General features: G+C 44.0%; 1 protein-coding gene across 4 annotated transcripts in view; it reads left to right on the top strand.

Annotated features, from left to right (window-relative positions):
* Positions 1-24,252, top strand: part of scn5lab (sodium channel, voltage gated, type V-like, alpha b) — an 80,193-nt gene that overhangs the window by 31,896 nt on the left and 24,045 nt on the right. For all 4 annotated transcript variants that reach the window (XM_028969543.1, XM_028969545.1, XM_028969544.1 and 1 more), the window contains 8 exons: positions 1,294-1,435; positions 1,513-1,707; positions 2,985-3,158; positions 4,070-4,396; positions 7,711-7,837; positions 9,245-9,483; positions 12,615-12,788; positions 14,087-14,443. In XM_028969543.1, coding sequence (XP_028825376.1) covers positions 1,294-1,435; positions 1,513-1,707; positions 2,985-3,158; positions 4,070-4,396; positions 7,711-7,837; positions 9,245-9,483; positions 12,615-12,788; positions 14,087-14,443 — 1,735 coding nt within the window. The remainder of the gene's footprint in view (positions 1-1,293; positions 1,436-1,512; positions 1,708-2,984; positions 3,159-4,069; positions 4,397-7,710; positions 7,838-9,244; positions 9,484-12,614; positions 12,789-14,086; positions 14,444-24,252) is intronic.

The raw sequence follows: 24,252 nt of genomic DNA, 5'->3' as shown, positions 1-24,252 counted from the left end.
CGGCACATTGGGTGGCGCCACGGGCCACTCAGCTCCCCACTGCTGACAGCCAGCCGACCCGCGCCACCCGTCAGCCGACCCCCGTTGCCACTCATCACGACCCAAGTGTTGAGGGGTCGTCTGGCTGCTCTGGCCAAGATGGTCTCACGTGTAATGGCACGTACGGGCGTGTCCTGCCTGTTTTGCCAGATTCTTGCAATGCAGCCCAATTCATATTTCATATCCATTCTTTTTTAAAGCACTGAAACACGTTTGCCAGGACTGTACTCAACTCTAAGTGCTTATTTGGACAGATGCACTTTTTTCTGAGCATCCTGAGCCAATGGCAGATGGCTCGGTCAGTAGGGGTGGGAATGTTTAGGTACCTCACAATTCCATATACGTACGATACAAAGGGCTGTGATGCGATTATAAAACTATATATAAATATATATATATACACACACACACACACACACACACACACACACACACACACTTTAAATTGTACTGAAATGCCAGGTTGAGCATGTGGGCCTAAAACTAAGTCCTTCTTTGCAATCGACCATTCCTCTGCTATATTCTTTAATAGCTCAGCTATATTTGCACTTGTGTGACACTCATTAAGCTCTCATCTGTTATAAATACAGCAGTTGGGGTGACATAAGAGAGATGTCCATGCGGACACAAATCCTTTGCAATTAAGGTTGCAGTGGACTTTGTAGTTTGACTTGCCTTTTCTGAGTTTGGTGGAAACTTTGACAGCGATTGCTAGATGATCTTTTGATTAGTGGTGGCAGGTACCACTGTCTGGTTTTTCTTGTGCCTGCGTTCACAACGTTCAATGTGATGTGAATCTTATAGTGTGACTCTTGCTGAGGTCCTTTTCCCCTTCAATTTCCTAAAAAACAGAGTACTTCTAAATACCTGCTTTTAATGATGAGGGTGCTGGTCGTATATATCTCGCTCCTCCATCTTTGTCTTTGTTAGTGTGTGGGGACCTTCTGACTTCAGATCCGTTTCCTTACCCACTAGGCCACCACTTCCCCTATATGTGTCCTCTGCTTTTAACCTAACATCCTTATTGAGCGGTGTGGAAATGGTGCTTTGCTCAGTGGCACCTCAGTGGCTTTGAATCGGCAACTTTCTGACTACAAGTTTGTTTCCTTACGTTTTTGACATTGTATCAATACAGGGACATAAAAAATAGATTTTTTGTATTTTTTGTATTTTTGAATTTCGCATTGTGATGCATCTAAAAAACGATGTAATTTCTCACCCATATCGGTCACACATTCCCTGTTCCTTTGACAGGAAATGCCCAGACGGGTATGAATGTATGAAGACAGGACGGAACCCCAACTATGGCTACACCAGTTTCGACACTTTCGGCTGGGCGTTTCTCTCTCTCTTCAGGCTAATGACTCAAGACTACTGGGAGACGCTTTACCATCAGGTGAAAATTCCACCCGAAGGAGCCCCAAATAATGTACATCTGGTTGCTCATTTACCGTTTCTTTAAAACTTTTGCAGACATTGCGGTCAGCCGGGAAGACCTACATGGTGTTCTTTATGGTGGTGATCTTTCTGGGTTCCTTCTACCTGATCAACCTGATCCTGGCTGTGGTAGCCATGGCCTATGAGGAGCAGAACCAGGCCACCATCGCAGAGGCCATACAGAAGGAGTTGGAGTTCCAGCGGGCCATGGAGGCACTACGCGAACAGCAGGTACGCCTCACATATACATATATAGACATGTATAGAGATAGATAATGGGTTGTACCACTGCCGACCTCTTTACCTGTGACTGCTTTGTATACCATCATGCAAAACCGTCAGTGAGATAAGACTTAAGGACTTGTTTACACGGATGTCTGAAATTGCCATTTTTCTGGTGTTCGTAGCTACAGGCGAGAAATTCACCATTTTTCATTGTGTCGACATGGTGAAACAGCACCAGCGTTTGTTTTGAATGACATCAAATTAACGCTGCATGCAAAGTTGCTTTTTTGACAAATGTTAAACAGTGCCAAGTGAATGCCAGTGAACAAAGTGCAGCAACACATATGGCATTTAGAGGGCATCCGTGTGGACAAGGCCAAACTCCTACCCGGAGCGGAGCTGTCCTCAGATCAGGTCGAAACAGTCACTACCGGCACCACTTTTTCATTAGAATTCTTATCCCGCCACCAGAAAATCAACAAGCAATGTCATTATAGGATAATCAATTATCTTCTGCACTGCATCGATGCAGAATCCACATCTGTATCACAATGCATCAATTATGAGAATCATTTCAGCACCCTTATCATTAACGCAAGTGAAGAAAAAGCAGCAGGAACTCTTCCAGGACTGTTGAATAGAATCCACCAGGTGGATGAAAAAACAAAGTGTGTGCAAGTTTGCTGCTTTGAAGAACCTCAAATATAGACCTCGTTGCTTAATATTGTTTACAGTGTAACCTCATGTGTGATATTTCATAGTTTTGATTTAGGGTGGTAGTAGCCTAGTGGGTAACACACTCGCCTATGACCCGGGTTCAAATCCCACTTACTACCATTGTGTCCCTGAGCAAGACACTTAACCCTAAGTTGCTCCAGGGAGACTGTCCCTGTAACTACTGATTGTAAGTCGCTCTGGATAAGGGCGTCTGATAAATGCTGTAAATGTAAATGATTCTTTAGATTTGTTATTCAATTAACATTTACAGCAATTTACATTTACACTTCAATCAGTAGTTACCGGGTGTCTTGCTCAGGGACACAATGGTAGTAGGTGGGATTTGAACCTGGGTCTTCTGGTTCATAGACGAGTGTGTTACCCACTAGGTTTCTACCACCCATAAAATAGTCAGAAAATGAACATGTGATGAAATATGTAAACACAATAACAGAAGGTACAGAAATTCATTGGATGGGAGCATTAGAATTCAGGTTTTTCAGGTTACAGAACATAGATTTTACATATTTGTTTGCTGTTTGTTGCTCTCCTACTGCTTTTCTCAGGCTGCCCTAAAGGCCACAGAGACAGAGTCTGTGATTTCTCCAGAGTTGTCTCCACTTGCTACTCAGGATGGCAAAGAGCATAAGGACAGGAGAAGAAGCCAAAGGGGCTTGTCAGAGGAGGTGGAGAGCGAAAGCGGGCAGAAAACACCAAAATTGGATACAGAGGAAGGGAAGGTAAGTCAGGAGTCAGGATGGGGGACAGCGATGGCGAATCATGTTACATAATTCAATTAATTCACTTTCAGGTTGGCCCATACTCACTCGGCTCCACTCTAACGTCCTTCATTATATTTATTGTTTCTTATTTAATAAAGAATGTATGGCTGGCAGTTAAGTCGTCTCTCAATTTCACATCGATTGAATTAACTTGAACTGAACTGAATCTTCAGATGTGCTCAGCTAAGCTCATTACAATAGAACTGCTTTGATTTATAAGGAATTGTTTTATGTATATTTTTAAATATGGTTGACCAATTTGATATCTTTTGATAGCTTAAAAATTGTTTCAATATATTTATACGTTTGCAGTGAGGGAGAACTGGTTTATTTAAATGAGTATAAATAAGTGTATAAAAGAAAAGAACTCTTATTCTATGTCATATACGGAAGGAGGTGCCTTATTGTAAATACGGAAATTAGCTATCAGGTGATAAAAGATAATTTAGCTTATGAGGTTAATAAATTTTATACTAATATTCTTAGAGACTAGGCATGTGAACAAATTGGAAGTGGTGATTTTTTAAGTCAACTTAGGTTTAGAATGACATGTCAATGAATTATGAAAATACTGATTATTCATGGAAGATTTCACCTGAGATGTTTGTTTTTAAGATTTTTTGATATCAGTAACAAACCCATTTTTGCCTCTGTCAGAAGGTTTCCGTAATTAGTTGGCTGAAGATTTAAAGTAAAATCTTTCTTACTGGAGGAGAATAGCTGTGACCTTTTCTTGCTGAGGTTTCCACCTCTCTAACCAAAGCTGTCTGACTGTTGCCCACACCACAATAATTGTAATATAAATTTAGCATAACTGTGATTGTCAGACAAAAAGCAATATATGTTATCTTTCATCCCCCTTTTTCCAGAAAAGCCACACTCTGCTGGTGCACACGGTCTCGCCACACACCAGGAGGGGCAGCCAGATCAGCCAGATCTTCACCTTCCGGCGGCGCAACAACAACTCGGAGACGGACTTTGCCGACGATGAGTTCAGCATCCACGGCGATGCCGAGAGTGTGGCTGGATCGCTGATACTGCCGTGGAACAAGCGGCGCACAAGCACCCAGAGCGTCACCAGCCACGGCTCCGTCTTCTTCCCCACCTTCAACATCAACGGCAAGCTGCTGGTGGCCATGGACCAGAACGGCCTGCCCCTCCCAGCATGCACCATGGAGAAGGTCAAAGAAGAGAGTGTGAGTGCTTACTGTTTGTCTATATTCTGGGTTCCCACAGGTCAGGGAATATCAGGGAATTTCAGTGAAGGCATTTCCAGACAGGGAATGTCAGGTATCATTTGGCTGCCAAGTCAGGGAATTATCAGGGAATTTTGTTTAAAGTGGAGTAAAAGTGGATGTGTATTTACGCATCTTTGTTCCCAGTGAGTGTTTTTGTTTTGCTCAAAACCTCATTCTAGAAGTCAAATTCCAATTTTATTTGTCACATACACAGTCATACATGGTATGATATGCAGTGAAATGCTTTAGTGACTGCTATAGACCTCAATATTGCAAATATTGTAAGTATTCAAGTGAACCAGTATGCAAATATTGCAAACATAATGAAATATTAAAATTATATGTTTTTAAACAGAAATTATGTGTAACAGGTAGGGTGAAGGTGTGCAAATGTGTAAAGTGAAAGTAAAGTGAAAATTTGTGTTAAGTGTTGAGAGCTCGTATAGCCTGCGGGACAAAGCTCCTCCTCATTCTCTCTGTGTTGGACTTCAGGGGGAGGAAGCGCTTCCCTGATCGCAGCAGAGAGAACAGTCCATTGTTGGGGGGGCTGAGGTCCTTCACTATCTTCCTGGCCCTGGTCCAGCACTGCTTGCTGTAGATTGATTGACGGTCAGGGAGCTTGGTACAGATGATGCATTCAGATGATCGAACCACCCTCTGTAGGGCTCGCCTGTCCTGCATGGTGCTGTTCCCGAACCAGGTTTAGATGTTTCCCGTCAGGATGCTCTCTATGGTGCAGGAGTAGAAGTTCCTAAGCTTCTTGGAGGGCAGTCTAGAGTCTATCAGGCATTTAAGGTGGTAGAGACGCTGCCAGCCTTTTTCACCATGGTGTTGATGTGACTGTGTCGACATTTGTCCTTACACTCGTTAACTTACCAAACATGAAATGCAAGTGTGAATTTCAAGATATTTTGCTTGAAAATTAAGAATTTAAGGACTTGCTCAGCCAAAATGATAAAATAAAAGATGCATGTAAAGGATGCTCAGATCAGGCAGCCACGGTCACGGTCAATAATCACCAAGCAACGTCATTATGATATAATCAAATATGTTTTCATCCACATCTGCATTCCGATTAAGATTAATTTCAACATTGAATTATGAAATCCCAAATGATTCCATGATTGCATAATTTGTTCACTGAATATGTATAACTGAAATAATTATCACAATAATTACAGTTCAATATCAGAGTGATGCATTTTTGCAGCGACTACAGAACCAAAACCATTAGTAAAATATAATGCAAGCGTGCCAACAGGTTATTATCCTCTGACATCCACTGCGGCTGGTTTCATGGAAGGCCATTTTAAGACGATGCGCTTTTTACATCATAAATTATGATCACTGGCAGACATTTACTAAAAGTATAATCAGCCAGTGTAGTGAACTTCATGCAGCGCCATTGCGTCAATATGCAGCGTCATTGTGACTTTCATAATTGCACAAAACCATGTGATACAATTTGAAGGATGAGACAAGTTAATGCTGTGAAATTATAAATGATTAAAAGGTTCTTAAGAGACTGGCGACCTTCATGGCGAACAGAGCGGGGGTAGGAATGGCGTGGGTTGGAAGTGATGAAGAGTTGAAGGCCTTGGAGAAAAATATATTGACTGACTTCACTGTCTTCACTATTTAATGATCGTCAGAACAAAATTTCTGTGTCTGTTACTTTAAAAAACAATGCAATGGTAAATGTTAAAATAAGTACATTTTGATAATATTTAAATGTACAGTGTTAGAAACACAGGTTGCATATAAATAATTAGAATAATGTTAATTGCTGTAAAAAAGCATTGCATTCATATTAAAAACGCAGCCAGCAGACATATCACCTCTCCGAACAGAATCGGTCTGCCTGCCCACACTGACACCTGCCTCAACAGCCAGCCTTGCCCACCTGTGAGACTCTTCACCCCAGACTAAATAAGAGAAAATTCAGAAACAATTACGAGCTATAGCCTTGTATAGTTTGTTGTTTAGCAGCACATTTTGTCACTTTGGCCCTTCATCCAGAACTCTTTACAATCAGTAGTGACAGGGACAGTACCCCTGGAGACACCCAGGGTTAAATGTCTTGCTCAGGGACACAATGGTAGTAAGTGGGGCTTGAACCTGTGACTTTGTGGTCTTCTGGTTTATAAGCAAGTGTCTTACCCACTACTACAATGCAGCAGGTCTAAATATTCTTAATATTTAATACAGTAATAATAATAAAATGGACTGTTTCATTGTCGCATCAAGCTGTTTCATGTTGTTATAAGAGTGATAAGACAGGATACATAACTTTAAAAAGATGGGCCCTCCAACGCCTGGGTGGTCATGTTAGCCCCGACCGGTCATGAGACGAGGCGATAATGAGCCACAGACAGCCTCCCTGATGCTCAGCCTGGCTGTCTCTACCTCTCCCTGACCAAGATGAGTGAGAAGCGGGAGGTGGGAGGTGGGAGGGCCGCGCTGGTGCCCCGTTGCCCTGGCAATGAAGCCGTGGTAACGTAGCAACAGATGCTGAATAAGAGGTGCTCTGGCGTCTCGTCTCGCCTCGGAGGAAAACGGCCCGGTGTTTCCCGCTCGCTGAAAGGATGTGTGCGTGGGTGCCAACGTGGGCAGTGACAAAATGGCTCTGCGTCACGGCTTCGATTACCCGGGATCAAGAAGCCATTATATAATCAGATGGTCATTGGTGGAGGAAAAAAATGGGGGTAATTGACACCTAACTCTAGTAATTTACACCAAAACCGACAAGTACAGTTGGGTTCTGGTTTAAACAGGGTTACCAACCATCAAATAATTTTTAACTAATTAATTTAATAAGAAATTATGATAGTCAACGAGGTCTATGCTGGGTGAAGGTGGGCTTGTTTGTTCCTGAATATGCAATCATCTGAGCTTCTTCACCAAATTGCAGTGTTTCTGTCACAGCGACATTCATTAAAAGCCCATCTGGTGTATCAGTGTGAGAAATGACCCTCACCGATGTGTTTCATGTGGCTGTGAGAAGGTCCAATGGTGGTTTAAATGTTGTTTTCATATGTTTATGATGAAACATTAAAGATGCATTAAAAAAAAATCTAACTTGCTTAATTTAACAGCAATTGATTTTACAATATATAACAAAATAATTTAGTTTGTGATTAAACAGTTTTCATTTGAGGTTATTACATATAAATTTATATGTATAATTATTATGTACATCAGCCACAATGTGGCTGGATTATCTTCTCCTCCTACTTTACTGTAAGGACCATGGTCTCATGTTGCCCCTGCAGGACCACATCTCCACCCTGGAGCTGAACAGCACGATGCTCCCTGGCCAGGTGTCCCACGAGGAGCCGCGGCCGCCGCAAAGAGAGCGGGCGCTCAGCGCTGCCAGCTGCTTCACTGATGCCATGGAAGGTGAGTTCCAGACACACCTCCAACAAATACTATTAATACTGTCCTACTTGCTGTTTTATTATAATAAATAGTTATCACACAATACAATTTAATAATATTAATCATTATTATGATGGTAAGATGTTGGTGCACTCACAGAAGTCATGGCACTGGATCCAGAGAAACCATGAGACAATCTGTCATAACCAAAACCCCAAGTCATGGGTCCCGGAGAATGAATTAAATAAACGGCCAGCCTCTCCATCTGCTCCCCACTCCTCCCCAGAGACGCGGCTTTTAGTTGTCTTTCTGAACAAGGCGTTCTCTCAGTTAAGGCAGGCGCCGTCTGCTCGGACAATAAGTCTACGTGGGCACTAGACGAAGCAGGTCAGCACCCCAGCTCAGAGGTCATGTGACTCTTTTTGCTGGTTTGTTTTACTACCCTGTGATTTCACAATATAGATTTTTAGCCCAATAGTTACTGAAAATCTGACAGTTATAATGATTGATTTCTACTATGTCTACTACATCTCAGTTTTTTTGGGGGAGATTAAGTGGGATTATAATGTAAACATTTTAGGGTTTAGTAAATGTGCTTATTCTGAGGACGCATGGATGCGGGCATCATTATTTTTTAAATAGAGCACTGGAACAATTAATAATATAAATAAAACTAGATCTTCATCATCTGTGCTTATAAAATTCAAATTGATGAAATTGTTTGTCATCACCAGGATACATTTTATTGATATATCGATGTATATGATAGGTCATATATTGAACCAGATTTTAAATATTTGTTGCAAATGAGCTAAAGAAGATGGAGCCAATATGGATCTATATAATCCAGAACAATGTCTATTTCAAAAAGTGCATTCATTATCATTAAGATAAATATTAATTAAGTAGAACATATGATAAATGCAGTTTTGTGGTGAAATATAGCAATTTGTTAATGTACAGGAAAGATTTGTTTAATATATATGTATATTAAACAATGACACATATATATTAAACAATGACACACGCACACACACACACACACATATATAATGATGTTGCCAGGTTGGGATGGCACTGATGGAGTTAGTATTAGTGGTTATGTGATGAACATCAGAGTGACCGCTCTGTTTGCAGGCGAATGGTCTTGAATGCTTTTGCTCACGATGAACAAGAGTGACTTTGACAGGGTGGCTGCACCCACAGAGAAAAATGACACCGTTGCATAAACATGCTGGGGGAGTTTGGTCACAGATTAGCAGCCCCAGCCCACTCCCGTGTCCAGGAAACAGACCTGCTGTCCGTCTTCATTATGGAACTCGTTATGCAAAATGGCCCCCGCCACCATCTTAGGCCGAACTAGTTAAGAGTAAAAAATTAATCTTCTCCAGCGTGACCTGCTGAAATCATTCCATCCTATCACCACAGAGCTGGAGGAGGCCCATCAAAAGTGCCCTCCCTGCTGGTACGTCTTCGCCAACAAGTACCTGATCTGGAAGTGCTGCACATGCTGGCTGAGGGTGAAGGAGATTTTGAAGGTCGTGGTGATGGACCCTTTCCTGGACCTGACCATCACCTGCTGCATCGTCCTCAACACCCTGTTCATGGCCATGGAGCACTATCCCATGACGGACGAGTTCAATGGCATGCTGTCCATTGGGAACCTGGTGAGTTGGGACCAGCCTCTGAGCAGTTATTGTTAGTGTTGCTATGCACAATCAACACACACATTACACTGTTATCATGAACGAGGCCAAACTCAGCCAATCACATTGCCGGGTCATAACCATGGCATAGGATTTATTATATTTTGACATTGACTAATATGCTGCAATCAGGTTATCACTGTATTGATTGGTTTTGATTGCTGCTTTTAGTTTATTGAAATCAATATATGATATGAGAGGCCTGGTTTCCAATGTTTACCAACATCCTGTCTTTTAAATCCAAGTCATCAGATGCCATCACAAGGGCATCTTGGCCACTTGGAACACTTGGGTTACATAGAAGGGTCCTTCGATGTTTTCTGTCCTTTGCCTGACCAGCTCTGAGACCCTGGCACATATAAAGCAGCAGGAAGCGAGCCTTGCTGACGGCCCTCGGTCGGCAGCACGAAGCATCGGTCAGTGGTTCTGTCAGCAGGCAACTTCTCAACGTGCCCTTCCTCACGCCATCCTTGATCCACTGCCTCCACCCAACCTCCCAGCAGCTCTTCTCTCTCTCGCTCTCTTCTCATCTCTGCTCAGTGGAGAACATGCTTTGCTGCACACCTCTCCACCGGTATGGCGATAGAGACTCTCGGCCAGTCTGACTCAGCCCATGTGAGTCACTAGGCCTGAGATGAGCCCCGCTGCTCCAGCGGCACAATCTGAGGCGAAGGAAACCAGCATCCAGTGCTTTCACCGACCTATCGATTATGAATTAGCCTGTGTGGGACACTGACCCTGATCCTGCATAATTCAACACACACTTCTTACAGACACACAAAAAATAGTCGCTATACGGAAATGGGAGTGCTGATATCACCCTATTCTGTGGTACAGTGTTTTTGCAATACACAGTTAAAAATCAGAAATGATTTCAAGAATTGCGCCAAATATGATGTTAGAAAATGATACTTCACATATTGAAACTGTATGAATATGAGCCTGTGCATTTGAAAATGTAGATGTCCTTGCTGCTAGTAACACAAATTTTAACGGATTATTCGGAGCCCTGAGGCAACCACTCTCGCTGTGTTTCTTGATTCAGACGGCATCTTGATATTTTAAATGCTGCTAAAATTGCTCATGCAACAAGGTCTGTAAAAGTCACGAAATCATGTTAATGTGGGAAATGCACGTCTTTATTAGCCGCGCCTAAATGTGCTTTAGATGCTGGGCTGCCTCATAGCCTACGGGGGAAAGCACCTTAGAAAATAATCAGCGCGTGGCGTCCCTCAACCTTAATGCAAGGGTGGCATTTCACAAGAGACGGGCATAGCTGACACCACGCATGAGTCGTTTGGAGCGTTTATTTGACATGGATTTGATTAAAAATTGCTTTTAGATCATTGCGGTTCCAAGCAATGTGGTTTCAGTGCAGTCAAACCCCAATTTATACATTTACAGCATTTATCAACATTTGCCATTTTTGGGACTATAACGGCACTGCTATATTCTTTTAAACATTCCATGCAGTTTTTACACAACATGCATAAAATATTATAATAATACAATAATTAACTGCCTATATGAATGATCTCTGTAGTGTTTAAAGATACAAACATGAAGGCATGTGGACCTGAAAGGATTTTCATTTTCTGTAAACTACAGCTGTTAGTGTCAAAAGATTGATATTATTTTAAACCAGGGCCCAAATAGCAGTTTAAGACAAGAGGAAGTTCTCCAAATCTCAGAGATTTCTATCAAGAACCTTCTAGAACCTGAGAAGGCTTTGAGCGTAGAAGGCTTTGAGCGTTAATTGGCGTACGTGACACTAGCCAGGACTCCCAGATTTGCAGAGCCGGGGCCTCTGAAGCTCAGTTCTCGCCCCTGCCACCCCCTTGCATCTCTCCGCCCTCTTCATCAGCGTGTCACGTATCCCGTGTCACATCCAACCACACATCCTTGAGGAACAACAAGCAGAGTGTGACTGAAGGGGGTGGAAGGACCGGGAAGAAAAAAGCAGACCTGTCACAGCTGCTCTGGCCTTTTTGCGTGCCACGCTCCGAACCCCGGCAGCAGACCAGCAGTGGTGGCTGCTGACACGCCTACTGTATCCGGTGACAGAGGACTAATCTGTCATGCCGAAATGAAAGTGCTGAGGATGTGCTTGAAACAGCATTTGTTTTGTTTGTTTTTCTTTTGTGACATGTGGCACAGATTTCATTTTCTCTGGCGTAAATTGAGAGATTTTATGCTGTTATTTACTGAGGAAGGATGTGATTCGGAGGTCATTTAGCCTTGAACCCCCATCACTGAACACGTCCGGAATCATCATCCGCTCTGGAGAAAAAAAAAAAAATAGGAGAGACCACTTCAAAAAAATTGCCTCTCTATGTCAGTGGCATCCATTCCAGCACGCGTTCTTCAACTTGATGATCTGCTGATTAGACAATAAGATCAATCAAAATCTCACCGAACAATTAAAGGGCTTACTCCTCCTATTTCATTTGGACTTTTTTTCATTCGATTTTGTCGATCCCTTCCTGTGTCAAAATGTTTGAGGGGTGAGAAGTGCCATTTTTTTCGGCAAAACTAAGATAAACATATGAAAGGGAAGCTCTCAAATAATGTTCGGTTTTGATTTAAATTTTAAAAAACACTTTTCTTGGAAGTGAAGTTGCTGCCATTGCAAAACACTGCAGCAGAGCAATGTGTCCTCTGCATTTAACCATCACCTTGGGGGGCAGCGAACAGCCATGAAAGGCGCCCGGGGAGCGGTGTGTGGTCAGTAGTTTACTGAAGGATAAAAAGAAAGATTTCACACAGACAACAAAAGCTGTACACTTTTTTTTTTTTTTTCCTCCCAAGCAATTTGCCAGGAAAGTTACAAAATATTTTAACATAATTTGTACCTGTTTGTTCTGCCTCCTGCAACAATGATACCAAGCGCCGCCACGGCTGCCTTTTACGATTGATCTAACTTAAAAGCCACGGGCCGATGTATTTGCAGACGGAGCACCGATGTGCAGTGTAATGAAGAATCGATGGCACTTGAACCGTGGATATATTCGTGGCACTTACATTTCTCACTCTTTCTCTCTCTCTCTCTCTAATTCTCCAACCCCCCCGTCCCTCTGTTCGTGTTGTCGAAGGTTTTCACCGGGATCTTCACCTCCGAGATGGTCTTCAAGATCCTAGCGCTGGACCCATACTACTACTTCCAGCAGGGGTGGAACATTTTTGACAGCATCATCGTCTGCCTCAGCCTGATGGAACTGGGCCTGTCTGACGTGGAGGGCCTGTCCGTTCTGCGATCCTTCAGACTGGTGAGCGTCCCCCCAACCCCCACCACAGTCCCATGTGTCCCTGTCCTCGCACTGTCACCGCCCGTTTGCCGCTGCGTCTGCCGCTAATGAAGTGCCGTGCACAGCGCAGAAGAACGAGGCAGGGCTGTGAAGTCAGCAGAACAGCTGCTTGTCCTTAGCGGAACCCGGTAAACAAATGGGCTTGTTAGCCGCTGCACAGGTATCTGGACGCGTTCCACACTTGAAGAGACGCCCTGATATTTTGTAGCCTTCCAAACACACATTGACCACGATGCACGGTATTAATCAATGTCAGCGCTAACATTTGTGAGCACTGTGAATATTACACACCTCACAATAACTTCATACAGTAACGGCGACACATTTTTCTCGAGGTTTCGCTTATGCCAAAAAGTTGCTTGGCACAAGAGCACCTCACAATTTTTGCTTTTAGTTTCAATCACCGATTTTAAGCTCTCAAGTGTGTTCACAGTGATAACTGTGAATAAAACCACACCCTGCAGGCCGAGGAAGCCACAGAAGCAGAACAGAAAAATCTGAGGAGGCTTGAGTGGAGATGTCATTTCCACACGGCGTGAACCTGTGGCTGCGCTCGCATTATATGTCAAGTGAGCGGACAAAGCCGGCAGACATTTTGGGACCCTCCTTTCCGTGATGTTTGATTTGATGTCCAGTGTTTGTGATGGCAAAGTCTATGGAGGTTTGAGAGAGCACACTGCCGGGAAAGGTTGTGTGATATACCCTCTGACCAGCCGAGGCCTTTGAAGTGTCGCCAGTTAAAGGACGGACTTGCTGAGTAATCTTAGTCAGCAGATTAACAAAGCTCCTCTCATGCGTTTCGCCAACAAAACTGGTATTTGTGGGGAAAAAAAGATTTTCTTTCAAGTCAAATAAATTCCCTTACATAAGTTGGGTGCAGACTTCTGAAGAGTAATCCAATACACACACACACACACACACACACATCAAACCCTAAAGTATATTAGCTTCCAATGGCATTTATTCACCTGTCTGCCATCCGAAAACACTTACAAAGAGGATATATTGATTCTCAGAGTTGTTCAAAATATAAAGATACTCCACAAAAATGTCTCTGTACGGATGTGATTCTGCTGTAATTTCCTGTATAGAATTATATACAGTAAAGTTCCATGCACAGATAATATATATGTATTACAATTACCTGTGTAGAGGTATGCATGCTGGAATTATTTAGGGCTTTACCGCTTAATTAACGGCAATGATCTGTGGATGTTAGGTTGAACTGTGTTAATAAAGATCTCTCTGTTTCATTACAGCTCAGGGTCTTCAAGCTGGCAAAGTCGTGGCCCACCTTAAACACCCTGATCAAGATCATAGGCAACTCGGTGGGTGCACTGGGAAACCTGACGCTGGTGCTGGCCATCATCGTATTTATCTTTGCTGTGGTGGGCATGCAGCTCTTTGGCAAGAACTACGAGACATGCGTGTGCAAGATCTCCAGGGATTGTTTAATGCCGCGGTGGCACATGAAGGACTTCTTCCACTCGTTCCTCATCGTGTTCCGGGTGCTGTGCGGAGAGTGGATTGAGACCATGTGGGATTGTATGGAAGTGGCTGGGCAGCCCATCTGCATCGTGGTCTTCATGCTGGTCATGGTGATTGGGAACCTTGTAGTAAGTCATTGCCTTGTTTTAAATTCTGTTTTATTGAAAATTGTGTAATTTGAATGGCTTTCAACACAGGAAGTCCTACTTTTAAAGTTTTGCGAATGTTTTGCGAACCTGCACCTAGGTTCAACCATGAATGTATAGAAAAGTTCAAGAGATGTTGCCAACAGACTGAAACATGCCATATGATTCCAATCAGTCTGATTACATTACATTACAGATTACAGTGTTTTGTGTTACATTGCCTAAAGTCTACCTAAACATGTAGATCAAACTTCACCACAGTGTAAAAACTTCACCACAGTGTAAAAACATCGTAGAAACTTTACTTAACTTGAATATATGTTATATATGTTGTGCAGAACATACACAAAGGAAAACAACTATATGCATTGAATAATCTCCATAAATGTTTTCATCTGTAGTTTTTATTATAATGGGATTAGAAATGTGGACGTCTGGACGACTTGAAACGGAGCTTTATGGACAGCTATCACTCGAGTGATCAGACACCGAAGCAGCACTCCACTTTCTTCACGAAAAGGTTGCAGGGTCCCTGATGTCAGCTTTGCTATGTTTCAGATTGCACAACCCAGCCTTTTCCACATCACTGTCACCATCGTTGGCTTGTGTCACCGCGCCCGCAGCGCCTCTCCCTCCCTCTTTCACTTTGCTGCGATCCCTCGCTCCAGTTTTTGTCATATCTGGAGGTTTTGGCAACGCCCAGGGCTAATCTTTATGACTTTTTCAGTACTGGGATAACAACACGGTCCGCTGAGGGGGCATCCTGCTGTAGGTCACATGCCTCTGAGTTCACAGCTCTGGATGCCACAGGAGTCCCGAGTTGTATTTGGTCTGTCTGCTGGTCAGTTCCCAGCCAGTCTGTTGTGTGTCGCTGGAAGCAGTGATGTTATGAAAGATGCAGATCAGTATATTCACGAAACAGAACTGCAAAGCTGTCAAGGTCGGATTTCAGGAAGTAAATTTGCATTGTTGTTGTTGCACAAAGTTGCCAATACTTTCATATTAACACAATGTACCCCAATACCTCCATTGTCACCCAGTCTGAGCAACCAACCCATGAAATTAATAGGCTTTCTTGGGCTTTTGTTTGCATTTTTTACAGGTTGGTTTGTTACAGGTATATTTGTCTAATATACGTAACCATAATTACCTGCCTGCGTAAAAAAATGAACCATATTTCATCTTAGTAAACAACATGTTTTTATATACATAGAACCGAATGCAGAATCATTCACTGTAATGTTATTCTTGCAAGAAAATTAGTAATTCATACAAAATATGTAGCATGTATACTGGAATGTATTAGGAATAATTGTGGAGTGTGTGCAGAGTAAAATGTCCCCACAAAGCTGGAGTTAACATGTGTGTGTGTACATGGTGTGAGGCTTTGTCCTCAAGACTGTGAGGACGAGGGCTTTTCCATCCTAACTGACACATGGACAGGTGCAGCCACTGATCCACACATTGTTGGACTGGCCAGCATGGGCCCTTGTCAGTGCGCCGGTGGAAAGAGACAGTGATATACGGGGCCCGTTACGTAAGCAGCACAGATGTGTGGCATTGCTAAAATGTCCAACATCTGACAGATTCTTTTCCCGCCGCGTGGTGCTTACTAAACGTTCTGGAAATCTAGAAGTGGTCTGTTACCGGGAGCCAGTGCTTTATATTAGAAGATTGAGTACAAAAAAAACAAAAAACGCCTAAAGGGTAACACTTCAATTTTTAATTGTTGTTCTAATGGCATGAGATTTTGATTTGTACTATATCAAGCCCTACTTTGCATCGACTCACTGGCAGCAAAGCATGCTGGAACTTGCTGACGTCCGTCGAATGCTTAATTAGCTCCCAATGAACAGAGAGGCGTCGGCGAAATATGACGGTAATCAGGCGTTGGTATGGCTCGGCCTCAGTGGGCTCCAATGCCTCCGTTAGGCAAGTGAGAAACAGCAGCAATTACCCAGCCAAATGTATCAAATGCTAATATTATCCCGCTCTGTGGGGCCGCCCCCAGTGGCCCGGCTCATTTGCTTATCTGCTTACGCATGTTTATGTAGCACATGTCATTTTTCTTGTTCGACATGCCTCGTCTTTTGACCCCTGTGGTCCAACGGGTGGAGGCTGAGGACAAACACTCTCTGGCTTGTGAGAACGTATGTCTTCGTTTCGGGCCACTGCAGCAGCACTAATTGAAAAGCGGTAATCGTTTGATTTTTTTCTTCGTGTCAGAGCACACACTGGAAGGCTTGCACATGCCCAGTAACCATCAAAAATATATCGCTTGGTGATATATTGTTTTCAGAGAAATTTATGACTATAACATTCATCACATCACAATACTAATCGTCATATTATTCAACGGATGGACATTCAGTACTAACATATTTTCAGGTAAAATAATCAAATTATGTCAAGTTAATTCCTGAAACACTACTGTACAATTAAATGAACGATGAAGTCTACATCACAATGCACTCAGTATTCGAAATGTGGACAAAAGATGTAATCTGCAATGGTCCTTTAAGCATCTCTGAAGAAATTAAGTAAAATAATTTCCATCCAAAAGGTGTAGCATTATTGGTGCATTATGTGGTACTTAAGAGTTTTACTTAAGAGTTTTAATCTCAAATTGTTTTGACTGTCGGAGTACTACGACTTCTTTCACGAGCCTAAAAGCAGTTGAGGTAATCTGGGACATTATTAACATCCTTACACTCAAAAACTGGCCATTTTACTGGGCTTTATTTCTATGTTGATGTAGCAGAAATATGTCTGGGTGTAGCATGTGTATGTTTTGTACCCTATTTGGCAACCGTGTGTGTGTGTGTGTGTGTGTGTGTGTGCGCGCGCACGCTCCTCATCAGTCATCAGCGCAGATGGAAGCAGCATGCACCTGTGTGAATAATCAGAATTATTCAAAGCGGGGGAGCGGTAACCGGAGAGGCGAAGGCGCCGCTATCAGATGGTCCAGGGCCCAGCACGTTCCATAGGTGTGCAAGACGTGTGTCACGGGACAATGCGGCTGGAAAGGGACACGTTAAAATCAATAAGCCACTGACCCAGCCAAGAATATCGGTGAGAGCTGGGGAAGTGCTAATTAAAGCACCAATTATGTAAAACGAGGCGGAGAGTTGCGCACTGAGCCCTCGATCAAAGTCCGCCGAAATGTCAGGCTGGTCGGCCGCGCTGGTTCGAAGAAACGTCAGAATTTCTGGAAATATTAATATTGATATCAGGACCAGGCTCTCCCTCTGTGCGTTGGGCTCCTTGTGGAAGTCAATTCTGTCTGTCACAGGATCTTAGGTATCCAGGGCGGTGACCTGTTAGTGGTAATGTGTGTGTTGTGTGTGTTTGTGTTGGTGTGTTAGAGTGCTTGCACCGCTCCTCTTGTGAAATAGAGGCCATTGGCTGCTGCGTGTTGTGTACAAACCTAGGTGCTAATGCACTGCTGCAACCATCCAATGTACCGGCGTCAAGTGGAATTCGATTTTGATGTCGCAAAATGTTGTATTCATATTTTTATCCACCATTAATTGTTAGCGCATATGATGCATGTTTAGCATGTCCCCTGTGGGTGTTAATGTGACATATCTCATTATCAGGGCCTAGAACCTTGACCTCTGACCTATCAGAACTGAGATCAAGGTTTTGAATTCTGTCAACAGGCAGGATAGAATCTGATTGGTGGAGGAAAGGTGAATCGGGGTGAAATTCCGCCACTGACAATGCAAGCTAATTTGCCACATGAAGCGAAGGACTTTGTTACGTTTCATCTGTTCCGGTTATCGGTCGGAATCTCGATGGTGGACAGACACGTTGGCCACCTGTTGTCTCCGGCGAGGTGGCGTGTGATAGCACCGGTCAGCTGCCCCTGGTTGCGCGTGGCTGATAATGGCCTATTTTTAGGCCCGGAGAACTGGAGACGGGACGGTCGTACCCGTGGCGGACACGCGAGATGCGCAACGGAGCTACCTGGCCGGCCGCGTTCATTTCACGCGTGAACGGCCGAGCAGAAACAAGCCGTAGCGCAAACTGCACGAGATTTAAAATTTAATATGCTGCCGGAGTGGGTGTGGTCACAGCCCACCTGGACTGGGATGACCCATCTCTCATAAGCAGGACCCCCCAGGCCGGAATCGGGGTATTTATAGATGGACGGGAGCCGGTGTGTGTTAGTGTGTGTACACCAGAGCATGTGCCCATGCTCACATTTAGCCTGTCAGCTTCTGTTTGTGTAAACTCTGCCTTGTCTCGGTGAGCGTAATGTATATTTATGTGCTGCCCAGTGATGGGTGCGCCGCTGGCCTCACTTGCACTTGCAAATTGACTCCGCCCCCCTCCCCAAACCCGAATTTGTCTCAGCCCAGGGCCTGCACTGACGTCAGGGAATTGCTTATCGGTTCTACTCTTTCACATACTGCTGGGTGGAGGGGATTCGGTGACACGGGACATCGGGGTCAGGCTACCTGCACGTGCCTACGTCTCCCACTCCACCCACACCCACCCAGGCTTGTAGCTGAAATGACGCCACTGATTTCCTACTGCCGCAACTAATAAAAGTACCTTCATTATGAAAGGAACCAGTGAACATGATATAACAGAAATTGCCCAATTTGTGTGTGTGTGTGTGTGTGTGTGTGTGTTATCACAGTACAATGTATAAGGTGATTAATAAAACAGATATATTGTTAAATCACAAAGCCCTGTTTATAAATAATAAAGCATCCATAACCCTTAAAGGTCATGGATCACACCTGACTTACATCACTGTAAATGGAGCCGCCAATCCATCAGAAATCCCAGTGTTTATATAAAATCTGGAATAATATGTTAACTTGCATTATGGTTCTTCACATTCAAAAATGTATCCCAGTTATTTCAGGTTGTGCTGGTCAGGTTCTGAAAAATTGTGTTGATAAGGTAAATGAAGGATGCAATGACAAATATGGGACAAATATTGATTTAATTTGAAGTAAAAAGTTGAGTGGGGAGAATCTTTACAGCAACACAGACTCACATCAATCAGCCCCAACCCTATTCAAGCCAGCCGGCATCATTAGCAGCCGCCGGCTCTTCGTGATTTCTGAAGTGCGTTCGTTATTTCATTATGAGGTCCTCGAGCGGAACGGAGGAGTTTATGGTTTGCCAGCCGCAGTCGTTGTGCACTGGTGTCCTCCCCTTCCTGATGAAAACCACAGATTATTCAACAGAAGGCGTGCCAAAACAAAGGTGATGTGCATCTCTGATCCAGCATGCTGGCCTCAGAAGAGTAGTCATGTTCTCAATAGCCGTCATTTTACGAAGCTCGTGTGTTTGTCGACATGCAACAGAAAGATAATAGTCATCAGAGGCGCCATTCTGAATTTTCCACAAGATTGCCTGAACTGGACACTTTTAATGCATTATTCTTTTATACGTTAGCCATTGTGACAGCAAGAACGTGCGTAATTGTGTCGATTTTTTATTTCAGGAACAGCAAAGAAATGGTCGTTTTAACTGTCTGGAATATATAGATTATGACTGACAACAACAGGAGCTCCCTCGTTCTTCATAGCGCTTCATCCACAAACTAACATGGAAGCAGGGGTTCCATGGGGTCAGTACAGGGGTCTCCAGAGGGGTCTCCCAGTGGTGGACGGACAGCAGCATTCACCGAACTCTGGCCATCGTCCTCATCACGGAACAGAATATAGAAACGCAGCACGTTTCTATATTCCGTTTCTATGTTAGTGCGGTATTACTTCTCGCCAAATGCGCCGCACTCTTTACTTAAGTACATCTGCTGTTTCTGACCATGAGGGGACCGTCACGCAAATGAATGTCATGCCAGATAGTGCCGCGTTTTTACACAGTGTTTTAATTGTCCCAAAAAAAAAAAAATACGAGAGCTTGAAACGTATCGTGCCCAAACAACACGCCGTAACGATCACCTCAGCAGCGCAACGCAATCAAGTGTGAGCCCAATTACGCTCAAGTCTTCCCTCTGGGCCAATTCTTGCGAGTTGTGCTGCCCTTCACCTGCACTACTATTGTGTGTGTGTGTGTGTGTGTGTCTGTCTGTGTGTGCAGTATGGCCTGTTCCCATAGGTTAAATCACATGTAATTATGAGGAGGTGTTCAGAAGAGTCATATAGGGAGGGCTCGTCTTCCCTGTGCCCCGTCAGCAGCCAAGTGTGACATGTGGCTCGTTTTTACCACCTCAGGGGGACACGGCGAACATCTGGAAGCGATAGAGCGCCCTGAACGTTCTGTTTTCTCCGGAACAGAACAGGAATCTTAACTCACCACCTACACAGAGTTAATCACCCACTTTTTTTTTTTCCCTCTCTCTCTCTCTCTCTCTCTCTCCCCCCGACGCCTTTAAGTTTTTGAATCGCTGTGAGTCACCGCGAGTCAAGTGCGCACATCTCTCCCGGCACAAACAGGAGGCCGACGGCACAACTGCACAATTCCTCGTAGGTGATTCACGTTACGGGAGGAGGGAGGGGGGGAGCGGACATTCTCGATTCGCCTGTTTTCCTGCCCGTCCCTGTCTGACCTGCACTCTCGCTTCACTTCCCTGTGCTCCTGTGCTCCTCCTCCTCTCATTGCTGATACGATAGGACAGGCTTTTCATTAATGCCCAATCCAAGGCTTATCTATCAGCCAAGGCCCTGAGGTCGGCGCTAATACCCATCCCTGGCGCATCCTCGCACAAAACGCCGTTTCACACCGCTTTCTCTACCAGGCTTCCCATTGGTCGCCCCAAGCGCGAATGCAGCGGGCCAGGCCAATCGTGTGGCCGGTGGCTCCAATTAGCTAAATGGGGTGGGCTCAGGTGCGGCCGTCCACAGTGGAAATTGATGGCAATAGCGTGCGATTTCCCAACCCCCGTGGTCCCTGAACCTGGGAATGTGCTCGGCGTAGGAGATTTTTAATATGTTGATATTGCCTGGTCCAAGGCTGCAGATTGTTGAGTGGGTGGCGGGGAGGGACCGTTGGACGGGGGGCTATTTCATAAGCCCCCCTCCCGCTGCAGTCAAAGGCTTGATTTATGCCTCAGGGGGGCCTTGACTGTCCACGCAGCCACCATTTTATATATATATATATGTGGTGTTAGCAGGCACTGAGTGGGCCACGGTTATTCCTCGCTTCTGTTCATTTCAAATCACTACTGCAGCCCTGCCTGCAAAACACAATGCAATCTCAACATGGCAAATGAAGACACACAGGTCGTTGAAGACTCTCTGAACTAATCCATGGTTCTACAGACTCAAATGAGAGTTTTCGTGTTTGTGGCATTTATAATCAGATATCAGATATTGATTATTGATATTCTAACTAAAAGCCAATGCAAAAAAAATATTAAATATACAGGCCCAGGTAAACAGTGTCACGTAACTGGCAGTGGTGGCCTAGCGGGTAAGGAACCGGACCTGTAATCGCCAAGGTCCCCGGGACACATTTCATTGTGTTTGCTGTGCTGCAGTGTTCACAATTCACTTTCACAAGTTTCATTCAGTTTCTCAGTCTGCCCAGCACTGTATTTCCTCCGTGGTTCAAAATACATTTCTTTTGAGCTAAATAAGTAAAACAAATGCATCAGAATAAAATGCATTTGCTCAGCCATATTGCAGATTGCATGAATTATCATGATGAACGCCCTTTTGGATTTTTATCGCTCCTCACCCGCCTCTAAGAAACATTTGGACTTGTTTGAGTGTATTTGAGCAAGTGTGCTAATGCAGCCAATACCTAAGCCACATGGACAGCCAGAGGCTCGTGACAGCGTTTGGTCCCTCTCTGTCCCTAAACCCTGGGACGTAACACATGGGGAAATGGTTTGAACAATGTCACTGATTAAGAATAACGGTGACAGTACAAGGGGATCCAGGGGACGCTCAGCCCAGTTAAATGGCCCCCTGGAGCTGAGTGTGGCTGACGACTGAACTGAATATAATATATAGTCCTGCCTGCAGGGACCGCTGAAAAAACATGGCCTTTGAATGTGACACAGGCCTACGCTTCATCTTGACCTTTAACCCTCTTTTTTGTTAGAAAGAAAAGAGGAAAAAAAAACTGTGGGATGGTGGTAGCTCTCTTAGGGTTTCCATTATCTGATTGACTGGCAGCATCTGCATGCGCTCCCTGACATTTATAAATTTGTAGCTCGTTTTTTCTTTTTTTTTTTTTTTTTGTCGAAGCAGTGGTACAGATGGGCTGGCGTCCCTCTGCTGACAGCTGTCCATCTGAATTTGCCAGACTGGGTGAATTTCTGCAAGCGCTTTGCCCATAATGCCACTGCCATGGATATTCAGACAGGATTTCGCTCAAAACATATATATATGTATAAATATATATATATATACACACACACACACACACACACACACACAAACAGCGGGGCCGTGAAGCTATACGCTGCATACCAGAAACCTTGATGTTGGCATTGGTCAGTTCCTGCCTGTGCCCATGCACCAGCCAATATCACTTCAGCCAGAGCGGGTTCAGTAGGCAGTGCCGGTGACATTGATCCTTTAAAATAAATAAATAAATAAATAAATCGCATCCGACACTGATGACACTGGTCATTTATCCAAAGAGCACTCTCAGCTCCGATCAATCGAAGGGAAATGAGCATATATCGCACAAGTCACGACGCGCTTCCTCATAAATCGGAAGTCGCCACTGAGTAACGGTGACCTTTCCCGCCGGGGTCCAGAGGTCTGCGGGCGCATTCATGGAAATTCTGCCCCCCAGGTATTGACCCAGTGGCATTGTTTCATCATTATTTTATCCTCGCTATTATGCAATTGGGAAAGGCTCCGTCGATGCCTGTGTTGTGATGTTGCGCTGAGGGTTACATAACCCCGGCTGGAGCAACGCACACCTATTGAACTGGCCACGAGCTGGAGCTGTCTTTACAACAAACGCCACGCAGTCAGCATCACTAATTAGCAGCTCACGGTGGGCCAGTTTATCAGTGATGTCCGTTCGTTTTCCCCTCTCCACACCACAGCTAGCAAAGCACACTGCTCCCCGGGCACCTTTCATGGCTGCCCACAAGCTTTTTTTTAATCTGAACTGTTGTCGCACATACAATGTTTTAACCCCCCTCCACACCTGTAAGACTTGACACTCGGACATGCAGAATAGAGAAATTCACTCTGGAACCCATTTTAGAAAATAACATTTCTGGGCCCTTTGTGTGAAAGCAAGGCCAGATCAAATTGAAATTTTCCTATTTTGGAGGAAGATGTCCTCGTGTGGCCTTAGTCCATTGACAAGATTCTAATCTCTCTATTTAAGAATAAGATTGAAGTGATATGTGATTCCAGATAGGCTAATCTCTTAGTCCACTAAATGTGAGTTGTGATCAGGCATGCCAGGTTTCTGTCTGATTCCTGGAACTTTCTAGTGAACATGGAAGCTTTCTTTATTGTTACATGATAAAAGAGGCATCGTAGTTAAACGCTGTCTTGCAAGAGCCTCTGGAAACCCACCTGACCCCTTACAGAGATGAACTATTTATGTGAATAGCATGATAGAAAATGCAGGTACTATGTTGATTTTTTTAATCCAGTAACTATATTGCTGAAACAGAAATGTTGCCTCCTGGCACAAAGAAAGGCACGTTTTGCGATACCACAATGAAATGAAGGTGTTTTAACTGATTTAATAGTTAATACAATAATACAACATGCGTTCCCAGAGGCTGGGTTGTGATGGCAACAGAAATAATGCAATAAAATTGATTTGGAAAGTATATACATGCAGCTGCATTATGCATAATGAATTTAATAAAATAAAAATTA

This window comes from Denticeps clupeoides, chromosome 2 (assembly GCF_900700375.1).
Source record: "Denticeps clupeoides chromosome 2, fDenClu1.1, whole genome shotgun sequence".
NCBI classification, from domain to species: Eukaryota; Metazoa; Chordata; class Actinopteri; order Clupeiformes; family Denticipitidae; genus Denticeps; species Denticeps clupeoides.
This window is presented reverse-complemented; position numbering and strand designations above follow the sequence as displayed.